General features: G+C 42.2%; 1 protein-coding gene across 1 annotated transcript in view; it reads left to right on the plus strand.

Moving 5' to 3' along the window:
- The window catches only part of SERINC5 (serine incorporator 5), a 61,886-nt gene that overhangs the window by 35,320 nt on the left and 12,098 nt on the right, over window positions 1–14,468 (plus strand). The window contains exons 5-9 of the mRNA XM_074952666.1: window positions 1,738–1,831; window positions 3,482–3,693; window positions 7,106–7,201; window positions 9,728–9,854; window positions 12,860–12,926. Of these exons, the coding sequence (XP_074808767.1) occupies window positions 1,738–1,831; window positions 3,482–3,693; window positions 7,106–7,201; window positions 9,728–9,854; window positions 12,860–12,926 (596 nt within the window). The remainder of the gene's footprint in view (window positions 1–1,737; window positions 1,832–3,481; window positions 3,694–7,105; window positions 7,202–9,727; window positions 9,855–12,859; window positions 12,927–14,468) is intronic.

The raw sequence follows: 14,468 nt of genomic DNA on the forward strand, positions 1-14,468 counted from the left end.
ACTGAAAGTACTCAAGTAACACAAACCATAATGCTGCAGTACAACAAATGTATATAACTCTGCCAAGAGCAATGTAAACTAACACCAATATTGTTCAGCTCTTATTAATCAAGGTAAGTTTTCTTGGCAAAATACTACTCAGGTCACAGTTAAAGTTCACTAGCACATTCCCCAGCTATAAATTGTTAGTGCGGATAGCTGACTGTCTATAGTTATAGCCTAAGGGTCAAATGTTGAGTGAGAAAAGACCCCATTATACACCTGTATTACTAGATGCATTTCCAAATTATAAGACATACAATGACTCCAAATGAGCCTTTAGATAGATAGCTGCACACGCTTCCTTTAGAGCAGTGGTTTTCAAACTTTTTTTTTCTGATGACCCAGTTGAAAATAGATGTCCGTGATCCCGCGGAGCTGGGGATGAGGGATTTGGGGTATGGGAGGGAGCTCTGGGCTGGGGCAGGGGGTTGGGGTGCGGGATGGGGTCAGGGCTCTGGGGTGGGGCTGGGGATGAGGGGTTTGGGGTGCAGGAGGGGGCTCTGGGTTTCGTGGGGGCTCAGGGCTGGGGCAGGGGGTTGGGGATTGGGGCACAAGCTTACCTTGGGTGGCTCCCGGTCAGTGGTGCAACAGGAGTGCTAAGGCAGGCTTCCTGCCTGTCCTGGCACCGCAGACCGTGCTGTGCCCCAGAAGCAGCCAGCAGCAGGTCCGGCTCCCAGGTGGAGGCACGCATGTGCCTCCGCATGGCTCTCGCCCACAGGCATCCCCCCCACCCCAAGTGTTCGGGGTGGGTCAGCGCGTGGGCCCCCCACCCCGCATAGGAGGCGAACCTGCTCCTGACCACTTCTGGGGCCCAGCGCAGTGCCGGAACAGGTAGGGACTAGTCTGCCTCAGCTGGGCAGCACCGCCGACAGGACTTGTAACAGCCGGGTCGGGGGTGCCGACCAGAGCCGCCACCACCCCGTGCCTTATGTTCCGTGACCCAGTGGTGACCCGCGGTTTGAAAACTGCTGCTTCAGAGCCTTTAGTTTTGCACAAAAATCAGGTATCTGGTCAGGATGCAGATTGACCACTCTGGAAAGGAAGTGACGCAGAATTACTCCCATGTGGCTTTTGTGGGGACCCAAAAGCTATTTTATCATGTATGTGTTCGCATCCAATCTTGATTTAAACCAGTCATAGTGAATGCGGAGGATTGTGGTAGCTGTGGGGGTGTCTCAGAACACTTTTTTTTTTTTTTTTTTTATTCCTACAAATATGAATGAATAAATAAGTTTTTCCCCCTTATTTTTACATCTGTGTAATTTTGAATCTAGTGATAGTCATTTTCAGCCTCAGGTTCCTCAACAATTTTAGGTTTTAGGACATCTGTAAACTGATGCCACCGCTTTTCTGCACCATGTACCAAGATTTCAATAGCTTCTCTTCATATACAGTAACCTTCTCCACAAAAATTCTTCAGGTTAATGAACTTGTAGTGGATATTCTAGAAGGTGTGGACTACCATAAACTGAATCATGTCTATCAGTCAGCTGGGATGGATGCAAAGTTGCACTGGTCTTTTAGGTGACCTCTGCCATTTTCAGGAAGGTCTCTAGTCAAGGTTAATTGAGATGTGTCTTGATGAGCTGTATAATGGTTTCACTGCATAGACTTTTGCCCTGATACCACAAAGCTCCGTTTATCTAAGCTCTCAAATTCAACATAATTGGAAATTGATCTTTTTTCCCCTTGCAGCCTGGCGCTATGTAGGTGCAGCGGGAGGATTCCTTTTTATACTTATTCAGCTTATCCTGCTTGTGGAGTTTGCACACAAATGGAATAAAAACTGGTATGTGTCTGGCAAGCAATTGGTTGTATAATGTATTGTATTGCAATCCTTCTTTAAATGCATGTTTTTATTAACAGAAAATTAACCACAGTATTTAAAAATACCACGGACACTATTTTATGATGAAAGGCAACTATACTTAAAGAAGATACAGTACTCCCCAATCTTCTAAGTCTTTTTCTACTCTTTACTCACTCTCCTTTTTTCCCCATTTTGGATGCCATTTCTCTCCCTCTTATTATTGACCTCTTGTTGCTTTGTATTTGACCGAAATAGTTGTGTTTCCAATAAATAGTAATAGTGCTTCAAGGACCCCATCATTTAAGCCTCTTCACTTCTGTATCAGTATAATCCATTTTTGATAAAATAGAGTGGATCCATACAGCATAGCCACAGCACTCAAGCAGTGATGTAAACTGGTGGATCCTGTTTTGTTTTCATGCAAGCTTATAGACACACCTCAGCCCAGTTTTTAAATAAGAGGCGAGCCACTTGTTTCCACCCAACTCTACAACTTTCCTTGATCAATCGCCTTGCCCAGTCTCTTTTGTATAGGCTTGATTTCCCATTTGTGTAGCTTTGGCACCTTCCTTCCCTGCCCCATTAATATTTTAGAACTCTTAAATCCTACACAAACACACAATCCCCTCCCTTTAGCTATTCCCTGCCCATCCATTCCTCTGTCTTTCTCTGTTCTTTTGTTTTCACAGTTATCCCATTAGCTTGTAGAAAAGGTTTAAAACCCTCTGCTCTCTCCCTTTTCTCCCCTGATAACTGTTTTCCTGAGGATAGGATAAAATGTGTTCTCTTGTCACAGCACAACCACTGCTGCCAATAATTAACTGTAGCAGAACCCCAGTGCTGTCAGTGTGACTGAAAGGAGACTTCCAGCAGTGGGCATGTAACTCAAAGGCACCATCTGAGTTAACAGATTTTTGTAAACCAGTTTGCAAATCATTTCTGCCCTGTTAGTACAGACAACTTGATTGTACTGGATGATGCTGTCTGATGCTTTGTTCCCCCAAGATCAGTTCTTCAGGGGTGGGTGGGAGTGGGGGGTAGGGAATTCAGGACTCAGTAAAACTTGTAGGATACAGAGAGCCAAAAGATGGGAGAATGGTTGAATGGACAAAACTGTTGTGGTAGGAGGATAAGAATAGCTGCGGTGTATTTAACCGTGGTTTTCCAGGGCTTATGTAATGGAAGAACTTCACTAATGAGCTGGGACCTGGAAGGGTCGTCCTTGGCTCCAGTCAAGGAATCCCTTACGCTAGCTAGGAGCTACGATTACAACAGTGTCAAAGATTTGCAGATGGCTCAGTCTAAGCTGTTCCAAATTTTCAGAATCTTGCAGGCTATATTTATGGAAATAGCCAGGCATTAAAACATCAGTGTAAAGTCTTGATATATGATCAACACTAGCATTATGGAATGTTTTATAGATCCTGGTGATAGCAAATGAATCTAGCAAGGCAACTATATTTGTAAAATACCCAGAAGTCACAGCCTATACTGCTGAAACAATGTATGTACTATAGAGAGCAAAATGCTGACTTTTGTGCAGCTCTAATGGTCATATAAGCTATCTCGATAAGGAGTATATGTTCCATATTTTTTCTATAGCTAATATATTTTCTTCCTTACAAACAGGACTGCGGGCACAACGCATAATAAACTGTGGTATGGCTTACTAGCTCTGGGCACTCTCATCTTGTACTCCGTTGCTGTGGGAGCCCTGATTTTGATGGCTGTCTTTTACACGCGCTCCGAGGGCTGCACATACAACAAGATCCTGCTTGGTGTAAATGGTGGCCTGTGCATTCTTATTTCATTGGTAGCTATCTCACCCTGTGTCCAAAGTCGTAAGTGTGCTTATCAAATCTTTGTCTGTTGTTTGTTTTGTTGGAGATGGGACACCTTGAGAGTTCTCTGGAGCCTACTTCTGGTTATCAGACTTAGCAAGGCGGCTGTCATCGGGTACTGACGCAGTGTGTGTGTGTACCTTTCTCGCATGTCTCTGTCTCTCTCTGTCTTTTGAGTTAGCTTTTATGTCACTCTGTCTCCATAAAATCCATACCATCGCCTCTCTGACCCGTGTCACTAAGCATGACAGCATAAGGGTAAGGATAAAAGGGGTACAAAACAAGGGTGATGTGATGGTAGGGGTCTACTACAGATCACCACCTAACCAGGAGGAATAAGTGGATTAGGCTTTTTTTTTTTTTTTTTTTTTTTTTTTAACTGACAATCATTCAAAACACAAAACTTGGTGGTGATGGGGGACTTCAACTACCCTGGTATCTGTTGGGAAAATATTACCACAGGGCACAGATTATCCAACAAATTACTGGAATACATTGAAGACACCTTATTAGAGAAGGTGGAGAAAGTGATTAGGGGAGAGGCTATTCTAGATTTGATTCTGACAAACAGGGAGGAAGTAGCTGAAAATTTGAAAGTGGATGGCAGCTTGGGTGAAAATGATCATGAAATGGTAGAGTTCATGATTGGAAGGAATGGTAGGAAGGAAAACAGAAGAATAAAGACAATAGATTTCAAGAAGGCAAACTGTAGTAAACTCAGAATTGGTAGGTAAGATCCCATGGGACACAAGAGGTCAGAAGAGATGACTGTTTTCTAAAGAGCTATTAAGGGCACAAGAGCAAAGTACCGCAACGCATAAAAAAGTTAGGAAGGATGTAAGAGACCACCCTGGCTTGACCAGGAGATCTTCAATATCCTGAAAATCAGAGAGAGTCATACAAAAAGTAAGTCAAATTACAAAGGATGAATATAAAAAAAACAACACAAGTTTAGAAAAGCCACGGCCAAAAAAAAGCTTAACTAGCTTGGGACATAAATGGTAACAAGACAACATTTTACAAATACATGAGAAGCAAGAGGAAGACCAAAGACAGGATAGGCCCATTATTCAACAAGGCAGGAAAGCCAATAACAGAAAACGCAGCTGTGGCAATGCCTTTTTTGTTTCAGTTTTTCACCGAAATGGTTAGCGGTGATCAAATGACTAACCTACGTTTAGACAACATAGTGAACATCAGTGTAAATGGGGTAGGATCTGAGGCTAAAATAGGAAAAGAACAAGTTAAGAATTACTTAAAGGCAAGTTTAAATATCTTCAATTCAGCAGGGCCTGATAAAATACGTCCTCGAATACTTAAGGACTGGCTGAAAAGATCTCTGAGCCATTCGCGATTTGTGTTTGAAAACTCATGGTGGAAGTGAGAGACCCCAGAGGACTGGAAAAGGGCAAATATAGTACCTATCTATAAAAAGGGGAATAAGGACAACCCACTGTATTATAGGCCAGGCAGAAAAATAATGGAACAGATAATCAATTTGTAAGCACCTAGAAGATAATAAGGTGATAAGTAACGGTCAACATGGATTTGTCAAGAACAAATTATGTCAAACCATCCCAATGTCCTTCTTTGATAGAGTAACAAGCCTTGTCCATAGAGGGGAAGCAGTAGATGTGATGTATCTTGACTTTAGTAAGGCTTTTGATACTGCCTCACATGATCTCCTCATAAACTAGGGAAATATAGGCTAGATGAACATACTATAAGGTGGGTATGCAACTTGTTGGAAAAGCATACTCGGAGAGTAGATATCAGTGGTTCACAATCAAGCTGGAAGGGCATATCGAGTAGGGTCCTGCCGGGATCTGGGTCCAGTTCTCGACAATATCTTCATACATGATTTGGATAATGGGCTAAAGAGTACACTTGTAAAGGTTTGCAGATGATACCAAGGTGAGACAGTTTGCAAGTGCTTAAGAGGACAGGATTAGAAATCAAAATGATCTTGACAAACTGTAGAAATGGTCTGAAATAAATAGGATGAAATTCAATAAGGACAAATGCAAAGTACTGTACATAGTCCCTTCATGGTTATTCCTTCCTGCCTAGAAAAGAGTACTTCAGAGAAGGATCTGGGGGTCACAAGCTAAATATGAGTCAACAATGTAATAGTGTTGCAAAAAAAGCGAGTATCATTCTTTAGCAGGAGTATTGTAAGCAAAACACAAGAAGTAATTCTTCCGTTCTACTCAGCACTGATAAGGCCTCACATAGAGTACTGAGCACTACACTTCGGAAAAGATGTGGACAAATTGGCGAAAGTCCAGAGGAGAGCAACAAACATGATTAAAGGTCTAGAAAACATGACATAAGAGGGAAGCTTAAAAATAATTGGGTTTGTTTAGTCTGGAGAAGAGAAGACTGAGGGGTAGGGGGACCTAAAACTTCAAGTTGTAGAAGGTTGTTATCAGTCTCCTTTTTATAAATTGTTCTCCTTATCCACCGAGAACAGGAAAAGGGGCTTAAATTGCAGCAAGGACAGTTTAGGTTGGACACCAGGAAAAACTTGCTAACTGTCAGGGTAGTTAAGCAATGGAACAGATTACCTAGGGAGGTCGTGGAATATCCATCATTGGAGGTTTTTAAGAGCAAGTTTGACAAACACCTGTCAGGAAGGTCTAGATAATACTTAGTCCTGCCTCAATGTGGGGGACTGGGCTAGATGACCTATCGAGGTCCCTTTGAGTCCTACATTTCTGTGATTTCTATGACAAGCATGCTAGGATCTTTGATACAATTCCCTAATCGGGTGGAAACATAGCAGAGGTTTCACATGCATAGACATTGGTAGGTATGGAGCCACTTACGCTGCCTTTGCTGTAATAGCATTGTTAAGAGAATAGCATTCAAACCCATCCAGCTCTGATTTCATGCTCATTTCTCACCGTCGTACAGTTACCATCTATCTGTTTTTTGAGACTAGGGCTGGAACAATTCACAACCATTCTAATTTTTGTTCTTTTTCACATCACACTTCGTGTTTCAACAAAAATTTTGTGTTTTGTGGCATCTTTCATGCATTGGGACTGGAGATACATCAGTGCTTCAAGTAATTTCAAAGTTAAATGATAAGCAATTATAGCTATTGTTAAGTCTGCCAGTAACTTACACCAGGTGTGAATATTGTTTTTGAGCTTGGTATGCTTGGCCAAAACAGTGTTTATTTCTTACTGGTTTGGGGATCTTAACCTCCCTGGAGCAGCCAGTGGAGAAAGGGATGTTTTCTTGTATCCTTCAGAGGAAATCCCTACCTAGTCTGTCTGGAAACTTTCTAAAGTGCGTAGGCAAAGGATTAAATAATATTTCCCATGTGGCAGATACTTCGACCATTTGAATTTTTTTTGTTAAAGCCCATAAAAATGCTTCAGTATCTTACCTTTTTTCTCTAAAGGCCAGCCACACTCTGGTTTGTTGCAGTCAGGAGTTATCAGCTGCTATGTCATGTATCTCACCTTCTCATCTCTGTCAAGCAAACCACCAGAAACTAGTAAGTTATCTTGAGCTTTATTAAGGTCCTTTAAGACCTGCTGCATTAAAAGTGAATGTGATTAGGCCTTTAGATTATCATGCCAAACAAATCCTGCATGGTCATGAGGTCAATGCAAGATGCTAGCTTTGGCAGAAGAGACTGGTATAGGATGTAGGCCAATGCATGCAATAACAACCAGAAAGATGTATAGCCTTCTTTCGTTTCATATTGGACACTTTTGTCTGCCCTTTTTTCACTTCTATCCAGTAGATTTCCACCCCCTCCTCCCCCCGTTGCTATTTTAGCTGCCATTACAATAAGACCACCTATAATTAGGACCCTACCAAATTCATGGTCCATTTTGATCAATTTTGCGCTCATAGGATTTTAAAAAATGGTAAATTACATGATTTCAGCTATTTAAATCTGAAATTTCACAGTGTTGTAATTGTAGGGGTCCTGTCCCAAAAAGGAGTTGTGGGAGATGTGGGGGTTGCAGTACTGCTCCTTCAGAGCTGAGCAGCAGCATCCCAAAAGTAAGGATGGTATGGTGTGGTATAGCCACCCTTACTTCTGCACTGCGGCTGGCAGGGTTCTGCCTTCAGAGCCAGCCGCCGCTCTGAAGGTATCACAGAAGTAAGGGTGGGAATACCGCAACCTCCTAAAATAACCTTGCGATTCCCCTGCAACTCCATTTTGGGTCAGGACCCCCATTTTGAGAAACGCTGGCCTCCCCTGTGAAATCTGTACAGTATAGGGTAAAAGCACGCAAGACCAGATTTCACGGTGGGAGACCAGATTTCACAGTCCGTGAAGTGTTTTTCATGGCCGTGAATTTGGTAGGGTCCTACCTATAATTGATGTGCTAGATTGGTTCCATGCTCCCAATTAACAAAGCAAATTACCTAGTTTTTGACCCCATTTTCCCTTTCATGTGAAAAATTACTCTCAAATCTTTTGTTTCAAGAGCATTTGAGTAGTACTACAATTGCTGTTCACGGAGTATAAAAAATTAAGATTAATCCTAACCAGATATGGGTGTCCTTGTACTTCTTCACGTGCTAATTCAAACACATTGTGCCTCATATTTACAGAGCATCTCCGGGTGCCAAAAAACCTTGCTATAGTTTTTCTAACATTGGGCTCTTTTAAAATTTGGTTTGCCTCCATTTTTCTCTCAAGGAATTCCTTTTTGGAATCCATCCAGACTGATGAATCTAGTGAACAGAGAGCTGTTTTCCAAGCTCCAAAATAGATTTCTGTGATTCAGATGAATTGCACTAATGCCTTTCCTCTAACCTGTAGGCAACCTGCAGCCCATCAGGGTAATCTGATTGCAGGCCATGAGACATTACGCTGATGTTGACCGTCCGGAAGCACCATCCCCCGCAGCTCCCAGTGGCTGCAGTTCTCTGTTCCTGGCCAATGGGAGCTGTGGAAAGCAGATGTGGAAACATCCCTGCGGCCTGCTGCTGCTTCCCGCAGCTCCCATTGGCCAGGAGCGGTGAACTGTGGCCACTGGGAGCTCTAGGGGGCGGTGCCTGTGGATGGTCAATGTCAGCATAATGTCTCGCAGCCCACAATCAGATTACCCTGATGGACCGCATGCGGCCCTCGGGCTGCAGGTTGCCCACCACTGCTCTAACCTCTGCAATTTAGGCTAGTCTTGGTAAGAATTGCCTCCTTTTTACTAGAATAGTACTAACTAGAAAAGGAACTGTGACGAAGGACTTAGTGATGTGTAGGCTTTCATCTGTCTAGGCTGTCCCCCTGTCAGAAGGAGAATTGGAGAATGATACACGCTGGTAAATCTGAATGAGATACCCAATTTATAGGCAAGAAAACTATTGCATTTGCAAGAGCATGCACTGGGCTGGAGGTATTAGAAATATGGCTCAAAGCAAATATATTTGTCAAGCAAGAGAACCTCTTCTCTTCGACACCAAGGACTAGCTGGCAGTATGCCAGGAACCTGAGGGCAGCAGCTAACCTGCATACATTTTAAAATAAAATATGCCCATAACCAGTGTAGTTCTTTGTCCTCAGTGCATCATTTCAGGAGTGGAGTTGCCACAGGCCATATTTTAGACCTCATTGAGCCTATATTTGGCACTTGGGCTGCCCTTAAAACACCCCTGTCTTAAACAGACATTATGCAGGATAATGTGACCCCAGCTTTACAAACAGTAACACATTTATAATGTATGTATAATTTTAAACTTCTTCAGCTGTCAGTTGGCCCTCCAAAATAGTGGGGAGGTGAAGTGTTGGTGAACAGCCCAGCAGAGAAGCTGGGATTTTAAGAACTACCCCAGGGCCTGACATTTCTCCACACTGTCCCGGTGAGCCAGCAAAGTGCTGAAGTTTATTGTAGTTCTGCCCTTCAAGAAACAACACATCTGGCAAGTCTAATTTCAGCCTCCCAGCCTAGATAATCTTTCTAAAAAACCAAAATGTTCTTGATGTTTCGGGAAACAAATTTTTTTCTTTAATCTGAAGTCAAATGAACTTATTAATTATGTATGTTTTTTGTTTTGTGTTAAGTCCTGGATGAGAACCATAAGAACATTACAATCTGCGTACCTGATTTTAGCCAGGGTTTGCCCAGAGATGAGAACCTGGTTACTGGATTGGGCACTACTCTTCTGTTTTGTTGCATTTTATATTCTTGGTAAGTCTTTATTTTTTGTTTTTTTAAGTTACCTTACTGTACGTTAACTGTGGGGATCAAACAGATTAAGATTTTATAATGTGTGCAAAGCAATTTCTAGAGGTAGAATTACACGAAAGGAGGGAAATTAATCTGATCATACTTTCCCACAGTCTCGGAGTGGCTGGATGTTTCTTCTCTAAAATGATCAGTGATGAAATAGGCAACCCTGAAACCTAATGATGATTTAGTATTTTATGAAAAGGATCCACATCTACTGGTGGAAGAAATTCCAAACATGAACCAGTGAAGCATTGCCTTCCTGAGTCTGCAGACATAGCTGGTTTAATGGGTCTGACTGCGGAAAGACAACACTGCCTTTGTTCACATTCGAAAACTTTCTTAATCAAGACCAGAAACATCACTTTTTCACAAAGTCTTTAAATTCTACAGAAAGTACCGCCAAGTAGTAGCTTTTCTGATAGTAATTTGGACATAGTTTGTGGTTTTTAACTGTGTGGCAAACTGTCGGGTAGTGTGGTGTTGCTCTCCATCCATCGCCACCCATGTAAAGGACCTTAGTCTAATAAACTTCCTAAATGCAATGTGCATAATTAATTGAGTTATGTCTTTCATATGTATGTGATCAAGCACTACTAGTGTCTGAGATTCTGAATGTGAAATTGACTAGAAGCCCTCCTGAAACCAATTAGTCTATTTGGTTGTCCATGAGAGAAATGCAAAAAAAGCAAACAGTGAAAAGTACAGTAGAGTTACAAGCACCCTGGGAATGGAGGTTGCTCATAACTCTGAACAAAACGTTAGTTTGGTTTTTTTTTTTTTTTTTCAAAAATGAACTGAACATTGACTTAATACAGCTTTGAAAGTTTACTATGCGGAAGAAAAATGCTGCTTTCCCTTTTTCTTTTTCTTTTTTTAAGTCGTTTACATTTAACACAGTACTGTACTGTATTTGCTCTTTTTTTAATCTCTGCTGCTAGTTTGTGTACTTTCTAGTTCCAAATGAGGTCTGTGGTTGACTGGTTGGTTCGTAACTCTGAGGTTCAACTGTAACTTAGATTTCTTTATTTTAGTTTTTTAATATTGATGTTCAGTAATAGAAAGGGTGGTGTTAGTAATGTAGTGAAAGACACTTTGTTCAGAGAGAACTTTACCAGCAGTCTTTTTAAAGAAATTCTAATAGCTTTATGATTTATTCTTAAAATTTAGCTCAGCTGAAGAAATATGTTGATGTGGAAAGTAAATACAAGTAAACAGCTGCTCTGGTACAGCAATAACATGCCCATTTAAAAAAATTATATGAAATACACATCATATTAAAAAGCAGAAATCCCTTACAAAACCTTTTTAATCTGTGTGTAGAGGGAGGTGTGTCAGATTCTTATCCTGCTCTAAAAGCACCTCTTTGGGGGTGGCATTGAGACTGCATTTGAACAAGGTGGGGCAGTCCTAATATCTGGAGAAACCAGCCTACCTTGGTATTTCCTGTCAGACCTGAATCTGGGCATAGTAGTCTCTGCATTTGTGGTGTCTGAGTTATATTATTGCAACTCCTATTTAGGAATGTACCAGGAAAAAACTCCCAATTGCTTCGCAACACAAGTTGCCATGTCACTGTAACTACAATGCACTGATCTTTGCATTGGCTCCGCACTGAATAAGAGTCCAGTTCAAAATCTCCATCATCCAAGAATTTGGCTGTCTTAGAAGAGGTGGTGCAACAAGTCCGCCCATCCAGAGAAACCGCACTACCCTGGTAACTCCTATCAGACATGGATCTTGCCATGAATCCATATATTCATGATGATCCAGGTTTGATTTATTGCAATGACCAATTACGTCTACTTGCCACTGGAACAATGAATCTTTCAATCCATAGGGAAAGATTTGTCAGTGTGGAAGACAGACTTTTTAGAGGAGTTGAAACTAGGCTATGGAGCATTCTCTCAGGAAGAGCAGAACCACAAATACCACCATGTTCAGAACTAAATGAGAAACTCATTTGTGGCTTCCTCCTCAGTATGAGAACCTACACTCTAAATGGTAGGAAGGAAACAAGGGGTAGAGTATGTTGCTTAACGTTTCAGAGTGGCTAATTTACTACAGTGCTGGGGTCCATGTAAGTACCTAGATAGAGATCTGTGTTAACATTTCAGTGTGGGTCATGGAGAGTTTGTGTAACATAGCCATCCTTCCTCTTTCAAAATAAGAGCTGGTTTCAGAGAGAAGTTGGGTGGAAACTGGGAAGGATTCCCCCAACAATTTACAGGAAATGGGATAATAATGGTATAAATAGTCTTCCTAGCAAATAGCTCATAAATATTATGAGTTTCTCATCTGCAAGGCTGTGACTGTGGTCTTTGTTTACAGGATTGGTCAAAGTAATTGCTGTAAAACTAGTCTGGCAAGGCAAAACACCCGTCATGCATAGCAGGGAGAACCTGTTCTGAAACGCAAATTTGTGTGTGTTTAGCTTTTAAGTTGATTGCTGGGTGGTGCATTGACATTAAAAATAAACTAGACAACTTCTATTAAGTTCATGATTACGGAATGAGTCTGGTGGTGGTGATCTGTCCTGTAGATTTCTACTTGCACAGAACAAACCTTTCACAGACTTAGCACTTGACTTTACATCCTGTGTTATCACTTACTTCAGTTGTTGAGGGACTGGATCCTTAGGGTATGTCTACACTGCAGCTGAGAGCGAGACTCCCAGCCTGGGGTTACACAGACTCGTGCTAGGTTCATTTGACTTGGCACGCTAAACCCCACAGTGTGGCTGTGGCTCTGGCTCTGGTGGGCATTTGACCTAGTCACCCAAGCTTAGGCCCAGGGGCTTGAAAGCATGAGCTGCAGCTCGATCCACAGTGCTATTGCGAGCACACTACTTGGGCTGGGAGGCTCACTTCCTTCTGCCGGTGTAGACGTTCCCCATGAGATTTCTCAGCATCACAGGAAACATACTTACGCTGCATGTTATGGTGCTGTCTTCTCTTTGATCCTAGTTTGACCTCAACAACTCGTGCAAGCTCTGAAGCACTGAGAGGAATATATGCAACGCCTGAAACTGAAGTGAGTTAACTATTCCCCTGAACTGTAACAAACTGCTTCTACCCACCATACCATCTCGGGGCTCACTTTCAAGCTGTCTGTCTTCTGATTGTATGCATTGTTCATTTAGAATTTGTAACCAGAACTTATAAGGATGGTATAAAAGGGTTAGCTGCCTCTTGAGCAACCCCTTGTGGCCACAAGTGGCTCTGCAGGACTCTGCTTCTGTTTCCCCTCTTCAGGCCCCCTGAAGAACTCCATGCAACACTTCTGTAGTTCAGCAATGCCCTTCTTTGTTTTGGGAATGATTGTATTGTTGTAATAAATCCAGCCCCAAAGTTCTCAAATCCCCATCAAGTCTGTGCTCCCAGTCTTCCTGGGACCCCTCATTGCCATTATTAGTTAGTTTTTTTCCTGGTTAGAACTACTCTTTAAATTCTATCAGTTATTCAGTAGGTAAATAAAAAGAAAACTAAGATGAATCCTTCTGAATTCCAATAGATTTGAAACTAACCTATTCATACCAAATTCCCTACCTGGAGCCTGGTCCCTTCTTAATAATTTAGGGTTCTCTGCTGGAGCCTGCTCACTCCCAGCTGCCATTCCCTGCCTTGGCAGGCCTTTGCTGACGTCTCTCCCTCCGGCTTCACGCTGGTGTCTTCTCCCTGAGCACATCGTCATTCCCCTCCCATCCTCTCCCTCTTCCCCCCCCCTCCCCCGCTTCCTGCTGCTTTTTAATAAGGTAATCAGCTGACCCCTACTCAGGTGTGCCTTCTGAATAACTAGGGTTGGCTGGCTCCAGGCCTTCAGGGGCAAGCCACTTTGTTACAGATAGCTACGTAAAAAGCCTATTCACATGCCACATGTTCTTCCTGTCAGGAAAGGTGGAATTTCCTGAGTCTTTACTGCCTGGGCTGGCTCCTCACAGCTCCTGCTGGTCCCTCAGAGGACTTGCCTAATGTGTCCCAAATAGTATGCTGCTGTCCTTGCAGTTTTTTTTTCTCTAGCATTCGGCAGACTTCCTGTGATGACAGAGCTTGCATTAAACTGGGATGTAACTGTTCTCCAGAAGCTCACTTCCTCTCAGTTAGAGGCAGAAAAGACAATATTTATTAGGAATATAGGCAAAGATGAGATCCTTATATTTTAGTTGCAGAACAGGGCAGTTGAGAAAATTCAAAAGTAGTAAAACGTGATCAAAAGTATTAGTGCTCCACATCAGGGTTTCTTAATCTCTTCCCACCCAAAACCACTAACACACTTTGTTTTGTTTCTCTTCCCCCATTGTCATGCTATATGTGGTAAAAATAAGCCATTCTATTGCATACGTACATTTGTTCGCTTCACAAATGTCTAACAGATGTTGTCAGCTCCCAGTATGGAAGACTGAACTCCCACTTCCGTTCTAGTCCCCTCGTTTGAGTTGCTGTAGCTTCCATCTGAGGTAGAAATATCCGTGTTTGGTCTTACCCCAAAGGTGAATTCTGTGGGAAAACTTGAGCAAAATAACTCAACCCACTTAACTCTGAGCATTAAAAAAAAATAAAATCAGCTTTTCCAATA

Source organism: Natator depressus, chromosome 5 (assembly GCF_965152275.1).
Source record: "Natator depressus isolate rNatDep1 chromosome 5, rNatDep2.hap1, whole genome shotgun sequence".
Taxonomy (NCBI): domain Eukaryota; kingdom Metazoa; phylum Chordata; order Testudines; family Cheloniidae; genus Natator; species Natator depressus.